This window comes from Rhinolophus sinicus, chromosome 10 (genome assembly GCF_057876585.1).
Source record: "Rhinolophus sinicus isolate RSI-liver-muscle chromosome 10, RSI-T2T, whole genome shotgun sequence".
Taxonomy (NCBI): Eukaryota; Metazoa; Chordata; class Mammalia; order Chiroptera; family Rhinolophidae; genus Rhinolophus; species Rhinolophus sinicus.
The window spans coordinates 16097858-16105578 of record NC_142510.1 but is presented as its reverse complement, the minus strand read 5'-3'; the positions used below and the strand labels follow the sequence as shown (position 1 = coordinate 16105578).

Below are 7721 nucleotides of genomic sequence, written 5' to 3'. Positions count from 1 at the left end.
GGGCAGACGCCGGGACCCACACCCCTAGCCAACTCCCGGAACACTATCTGAGCTGCCGCGCCCACGCCCCCAGCCCAGCCACTGCCCCTCGGTCCCGCCCCCTGCTAGCAGCGGAAGTCCTGCCTCCTCGGGCTCCCCCGCGCCGATTGGCCACCTCCGCCCCGCCACGCCCGGGCCACGCCCCCGCCACGGGGAGGGCGACTTCCGAGAGCGCAATTCTTGGGGGACACGCCGCGCTCTCTGGGGTCTCTGCGGAAGCAACGTCCGCAGCTTACTACGGGTGGTGTTAGTCCTCCTCGACCCAGACGCATCATCTCATCCTGGGTACCGCCACCATTCTGCTCCCGTCCGCGGGAAGGAAGGGGGCGTATGCAAACAACCTGGAGTCCCAAGCTCCCTAATGGTGAGCGTGTAGGGAAGGGGGCGGGAAACACAATGCGGGCTTAGAGGTTGTGATCGACGTGCTGGTGGTCCAGTGGCTTGGAGGAATCGGCAGCGGTGGCCAATGGCGACGGGGAGGGGGCGGGCAAGGTTGGGGGCAGTGGGCGGGGTTGCGGGTGACTCCGGGATGCTCTGCGGAAAGGGGTAGGGAGGTAGTAGTGCTGACTGACGTGCAGACGGACCAGTGGTTCCGTGAAAGCGGGAGGCGAGCAGCCAATGCCGACGTCGACTAAGCGAGGCGGTCGGAATCTCCGCAATTGTCGAGGGGGGAACGGTAGAGAGGGCGGGCAGTCATGATGGACGTGCACATGAACCAATGATCTCAGGAAAGGAGAGATGGATGACCAATGGTGACCGGGAGGAGGCGGGATGGGGCGGTGATGGGGCAGGGCAACCGGAGGCGTAGCTGCGCTGTGTGGGAACGGTGGGGGCAGGCTGTAGTGAAGGACGTGTGCGCGGGCCAATGGGCCTGGGCAGGCAGGCGGCAGTCAGCCAATGGCGGCGCGCGGACTGGGGGCGGGGCGGGGCGTGGCAGCGGGGCTGCGCGGCGCCGTGCGGGAAGCAGCGGAGCGGCGGCAGCGCTGAGGTGAGGCAGGCGGCGGAACAGGTGCGGGCGGCGGGCGAGCTTAGGCGCTGTGTCCCGAGCGGTCGTGGCCGCGGACGGGGGCGGTCGGGCCCTCGCCGACCGGGCCTCACCGGCCCCCCCCTCACCCGAGCTCCGTCCCCGCAGGTCGGTCGGAGGCCTCCTCCCCGCCGTGCTCCCGCGGCCGGCGCCGTGGGCATGCGGGCGCGGCCTGTGCGCGCGTGAGCGAGGATGGGGACGCAAGGCAGCCCGGTCAAGAGCTACGACTATCTGCTCAAGTTCCTGTTGGTGGGCGACAGCGACGTGGGCAAGGGCGAGATCCTGGAGAGCCTCCAGGACGGGGCGGCCGAGTCTCCGTACGCCTACAGCAACGGTAAGGAGGTCCCGTCGCCGGCCCGCCCGCGGGGTGCCGCCTCCTGTCCCCTCCGGGGAAGGGCTCGACGCGCGCGGCGGCAGAGCTCGCCCTGCTGGGCCCAGGGCTGCTTGGAGGCGGCGTGGGCACCACGCAGCTCCCACAGTTCGCTGGCCTGGGAGGCGCCTCCCCCGGGGGTCCTGATCTGCCACCTCTTGTCACGTCGGGTCTGGAATGAGAACTGCGCCAGCCGACCATTGGCCCGCGCCGGTGACACTGCGATTAGGAGCCAAAGATCGGCGCCTTGGCTTTCTTCATCTCTTCACTGTAGCTAAAGCCTAACCCTGCCTGGCAGGAAGCAAGCCTGTGGCAATTTGCAATCTGTTTTCTTTCTCACCATTTCAACTCTAATGGAGGCCTGAGGCTGGGAGAAAGCAGCTGGATCCTGAGCTGAGAATCAGCTTGGCACTTCAAGTATCCGTTTGAGGCCATTTTAGAGGCTAGCAGCTTAATGAGAGGCTGAGATTTTGCTGGGAGCCTTCTGGAGAAGAGCTTTCATCTCAGGGTCCATCAGAGCAGCTTGGTGGCTGTGGGGTGACAGTTGACTGAGTCGGTGCGTAAAGAAAGGATTGTTCAGGAGCTGGAGGAAGGATGTACCTGGGGCCGGGGGCATCTGCCCACCAGTGAAGGTCTCAGGGTGGCTGGAGTTCTGTACCGTCCAGGTGAACAACCTGTGACAAGATGTGGCCAGGGTTTTCTCACAACCGCGTGGAGTGTATGCACAGATGAGGGGTCCCCAAAGTCAGGCCGTTCCTCTAGGGTGTTTACTCCGGGCTCAGGGATTCGACACCATGTGCTGGAAGAAAATGCCCCAGTCATGGCGTTGCTGAATGTTCTTTGAAAATTTCTGGTTGCCTGGCGAAAATACACAGCAAATACACATCACCAGCACTTGTAATGGACCCATTTAATGTAAAGAACATAGTGATCTTGGCCAGTAAAGCAGTGTAGCCAATCCCCTTCTGCGATGGGGACTTTGTCCCAGGCCACACAGGGTGTTTCCTTAGGACAACCAGGGACTCTGCCTGTAGTATGTCAGCGTCTAGTCTTGCCAAGGGCCTTTTGTGCTTCTTGAAGTTCTGTCTTGTCTAATTTGACTTCAAGTCTTTGCTCTCCACATCCATTGGTGCTTTGTTTCTCGGGCTCTTGTCAGTCCTGTCTGACTGCTCTGAGCATTTGCTGTTTGCTAAATTGCTTGCCTGTGGGCAGCTGAGAATGTGGACGCTGCTTTTTTCCGACCCTTTTGTTTTAGGATTTGTCAAGGTTGTTGGATTACCTGGGCTGGCTGAATGCCCTTCCTGCTGTAACAGCTTCAGCATCGGGCAGCTGGGCCAGATTCATGCTGTGCCACTTCCGGAAGCACACGTTCCCAGCCCTCGCTTAGAGGAGACGTCTGGAAGGGCCAGAAAGGAGGAGCCCTGGGTTGGTTTTTAGGTGAGGGAGGAAGGACCTCTGTTGGGGCTTTAGCAGGCCCCTTCACCAGCCATTGCCACCTCAGTGGGCGCTTGGCAGCAACCATCAGAGGTGTCTTTCCTGACTCAGACAGTGGTGGCTGAGTTGCTTTACCAGTGGTAGTGTCGCTTCCTGGAGCCCCGCTCCTGGGCGGCTGGTGGTGTGTGTTCGGAAGACCGTGAGAAGAGTGTGCGAGGGGTACGGCTTCACCAGGGGCAGCACTGTTTTCCTGGGACATAGATTTGTGCTTCTGAGGGTCAGCCTCACCATCACACACTCCATCCGGGTGCAGTGAACGTTCAGGGAATACAGAGCCACTAGCTGGAGTGATAGGACCCGCCCCCGTCCCCTCTGTCAAATAGCAATGCATTGCCACACTTCCTATGGCACTCTGACTGAAGCGGGGCTAGTATTGAGTAAAATGTGGAGATCGGCCTGAGATGGGGGCGATGTTGGGTCCAGTGGAGGGCCATCTGCCAGAAATGGTGAAGAAAGCCCACCCTTAGAAAGGTTCCCTGTGCCCTTAGGGCCAGGGCACGCCCACGGGTCTCTGCGGGTCCCCCACGGCATCAAGCAGAGAAGACAGAGCGCCCGGCCCTGGCCCCTGTGCACTGCATGAGGAACGGGACTTTTTGACCCTTGGGCTCGCTGACCCCAAGGCCCACTCACTGTTCTTTATCGGTCAAGTCGGTGGACCTGAGTGTGGGGGTTTTTTTTTTTTCTTTTCTGAACTTCCCAAAGGAGAGTTGTTGGGGGTTTTGGAAGTTCTGGAGTAACTAGTTCTCAGGATTCAACATCATGGGAATTTGTCCTTTGAAAGAGTTGTAATATTCAGGAATTTTTTATTTCTGACCATCTTACAAAAGATATACATGTATATCTTTCCCCCTTCCCCCCTCATTGTTAAAAGCCCTCAGCGTGTTTCCAGGCTTCTTGTTTTCATCCTAAACGCGCGTGGTTCTTCTGACTAGGAGCAGATGACCCATGGCAGGGAGATCCCCACCCCGTGATGGGCGTGTAACCAAAACCCCATCCTTGGGCGTCCAGATGACTTACCCACATTGAAGTCTTGTCTAGCTCGTTCCTCAGACAGGTACGTGAGTGCATGTTGCTTTCCCCAGCTTCACAAACACGTGAGTCATCTAAACAGCCTTTTCTAGCGCTGGCACCTAGAGCAGCGATGAGCCATATGTGACAACGTGCCGACTCCCGCGGGAGCCCACAGTGGCTCTTGGCGTCTGGCGGTGCTGACTTGTGCCGTGCTTATCCCGTGTTTTCCAGAAAATAAGACCTAGCTGGACAATCAGCTCTAAGGCATCTTTTGGAGCAAAAATTAATGTAAGACCCGGTATTATTTTACCATAATATGGGACCCGATCTTATATAAGACCGGGTCTTATATGAATTTTTGCTCTAAAAGGCACATTAGAGCTGATTGTCTGGCTAGGTCTTATTTTTGGGGAAACAGGGTAGGTTTCCATAGACCCAGAGGCCTTCCTCTCAGGAGGTTTGCTTTCCCTCCTTAATACACAGCAGTGGTTTTAGGGGAGGGTCTGTGCTCTTCTTGGACAGAACAGAACACTTTGCATAGAGGTTCTCCTGAGCCATCTGCTGGGGAAATATGCTCCAGAGCGAAAGTGGCAAGGAAGGCGGTAGAACGTTCTGTGAGCAGCTTCTACTCCCCAGTGACCACCAGACCTGACTGCTCCAGGGCAGTGGGTCCCTGAGGCGGCATGCTGGGTGCACCCCAGTGCACAGCCTGTCCTGTTTTACTGAGGGTGATAAAGGTCTCCATTAACAGTGTGTCCTCTTCTTGGCTCTTACATATCTTCTCATTGAGGGTAGAGACTCAACAGGAAAATGTGTCACAGTTGATATGCCCGTGTCTTGGAAGATTCGAGAGTGGGCATAACCCCATCACTCCCTGTCTGCTCCTCTGGGGGTCTGTGTTGGTGGGAGCTGCTGAGTGTACAGGACACTCGCTCGTGTCCTTGGAGCACAGGGCATTTGGGGGGGTCAATGGGCAGGAGGAGCGAGGCAGTTGTGACCGGAGTGGACAATGCCGGGCAAGCGCCGAGGTCTGCCACCAAGGTCAGGCTTGCTGGTTTTCTCCGTGTTAGTGCTGTGCCTGTGGTGGGGGGACAGTGCCTGCACCCCCAGTGTGCCAGAGTGGGCTACAGCCCACGTGCGCGACCTGGCGGCCAGGCCAGAGCTCGCCACTTCCCCCAGCTCCATGGCTTTTCATTGGACAGTTCCAAACGTCTTTTCTCGCCTGGCTGGAACTGGGTGTCTGTCCTCTGTTCAAACCTCAGGCACACAGCGTCCTCCGACGCGCCTCCACGCTGTCTTCCCGGGTCAGCACGTGCCTCTGGCCTCGACATCCCGGCGGCTCGTGCAGTGCTTTGTCCTCGTCACCAACATGAGACCTGCACACAGGAGGCGCAAACTAGATGTGTGCTCTGAAGTCACCACACAGCTGGCTCCTCCCGTCCTTCTGTCCCTCTCTGCTTGGCTGGGCACGCGTGTCTGGGTTTCACCCATTTTCTGGGCCATTTGTTGGGGTCCGCCTTTCCCCTGTCAGACGACAGGTTCGGAGGCGGGGGCTGGCTTGCGTGTGACGGGTGCGGGGCCCAGGACTGAGCTCCTCGGCGCTGCTCCTCAGCTGGTCCTCATGCCCACCCTGTGACGGGGGCCCATCGTCATCCCATTTTTCAGATGAGGAACGAGACTCAGGCGGCTGAGAGCCTGCCGCCGCCGTGGGCAGTGGGGCCTGGTACCTTCTGCCTTCCCAGGGGCTGGCTGGCTGATCCCCGTCTCGGGAGCCTGGCGCTGTGATGGGTGGGAGTGGGAGTGCCCCTCTCCTCGCGAGGCGCCCTCACGCCCTCACCTCCACCTTGGGCCTGGGCCTGGGCCTGGGCCTGGCTGCTCTCCGATGACCACAGCCCTCCATCCAGTGCTTCCTGTTTGTTTTGCTCACGTGCTCTCAGTACATCCCACACTGAACTCTTCTTTCCTTCCTCCGAGCTCCTCTGTCCCTGGTCGGGGGGCTGCCTCCCCCCTTCTGCTCTGGGGCCTGGGGCCAGTCACTGAGGCCCATTTGTTCTCCCTTCACGGCCCTGCTCCTGCCCTGCTGCCTCCCTCCTGCCTGCGCCCAGCCAAGCAGCAGAGCCCCGAGAACTCCCAGGGCACAAACCAGGGGTTTCTCGAAGGCCACAGAGGGCAATGGTAGACCCATCTGTGCCTGTCTATCCCTGTGCCAGAGACACTCACCTGCTGTGTGTGGTGTAAAGACCACCGTGCCCCTACCTGAGAAGGTGGCAGGCTGGAGGGGACAGGTTTCCTTACCCGCTTCAGATTATGCTGGTGGGGCTGATTTGTAATGTGGACGGGTGTGCCCTTTCCTAAATTTTCACTAAACAAGTAAGTGGAACATTTTCAAAATGTGAAGTGTTGCCCCAATCTTCAGCATTTGCTGTGCGCTCACGCAGAGAACAGACAGATGCTTCCACCGCAGGCGCACTGCTGTGCAGAGCTGGGTCCCTCTTTCAGGGTCGTGTGGTTGCAGTGACTGCTGTGTCGTGTTGGGTGCACGTAATGTCATCATTCTCATGATGAGCTTGAATGGTGAGCCAAACAGAAACGTGTCACAGGAAGGAAACCCTAACAGAGTGGAGAAGTAGGCGGCACTTTGATCTACCGGTTATATTTGAATTGTAATTGACAAGGTGTGAAATTGCTGGTCTCTGAGAAGCTGACCCCTTACCTGGTCTGGGGCCTGGGTGAGAAGGAGGAGAAGGGGGTGGCGTTGTAACCGGGTCTGGGAGGTGGGCACCACCTCATGTGGGTGGCACACCTGTCGATGGGGTGTTGTTGCAGGGCCCGGGGGCACATTGGTCAGGGTGTTGCCCGTTGGGCATTTGGAGAAGGTAGGGGAAGGTCTGAGAGTCCAGCACCCTGGCTTGGAGCAAGCTGCAGAAAGAACGGGAGAAGGGACGGGAGATGGCTGTGGGGCAGGATTTAGCACCTTGGGCCCGCAGGGTGTTGGCACTGAGCCAGGCGTCGGAGACCCGGAGAGGGGCTGAGCCAATCCCACGTGTGGGGGCATCCTTCGGGTAAATACAAGTGAGTAAAGTGAACTTGAACTTTGAGATGGGAACTGAGGTTTCCTGGTTCTGGTCGCTCTCGCATAGAGCCGCTAGTGCCGGGCAAACTCTGATGTCCACAGTGAGTGACTGACTTCTGCCAAGACGGGACATGTGACTGTGGACATGTGTCCCTCAGAAAGTAGAGGAGGGTTAGGGGCCAGGTAAACCCGGCACTGGTGGAGGCTGTGGGGACCCAAGGACATGAGCAGGACGGCGGGCACGGCTAGATGAGCGTCGGCCCCTCAAGGCGAGGGGCAATGACGTTTCGGGGGGGTATGGCGCCTTGGCTAGACACAGGAGGGAAGCGGTTCATGCAGGATTGTGGGGTGCTAGAGGATTGTGAGGAGGGAGGAGTGGGGTAACCTAGAAGGAGTGCAGAGGGCTTGGTGTCAGGAAAGAGAGACCATCCCCCACCCCCAGAGAGGGCGTCCCAGCATCTTTGAGGATGAGCAGAGAATGGAAGAAGGCCCAAGTGCTAGACAGGCAGGCACTTCGCAGATTTTAAAAAGTGTCAAAGTGCAGACAGCCCGTTGCCAGATCTCTGGGCAAGTGAGTTAATGCCAACCCTGAACAGAGATCGCGGCTGGGCGATAAGCATGTGTTTGTGAGCCCAGGAAGCCACCAGGTAGTTCCCAGCTTGGGTGGCAGCCCTGTGGCCGAGGTGGGCCTGCATTCTGTCCCCTGGTTC

General features: G+C 58.6%; 1 protein-coding gene across 3 annotated transcripts in view; it reads left to right on the top strand.

The window, feature by feature from the left end:
• The first annotated feature begins 204 nt into the window (after positions 1-204).
• RAB40C (RAB40C, member RAS oncogene family) overlaps positions 205-7721 on the top strand; it is a 28929-nt gene continuing 21412 nt past the window's right edge. Inside the window, exons 1-2 of one of the 3 annotated variants that reach the window (XM_019756228.3) lie at positions 205-403; positions 1172-1397. In XM_019756228.3, the coding sequence (XP_019611787.1) occupies positions 1256-1397 (142 nt within the window). In that variant the 5' untranslated portion in view covers positions 205-403; positions 1172-1255. Of the gene's footprint in view, positions 404-945; positions 1049-1171; positions 1398-7721 lie in introns of those variants that run through there. The other 2 variants (XM_074322968.2, XM_074322969.2) reach the window with 2 other exon arrangements.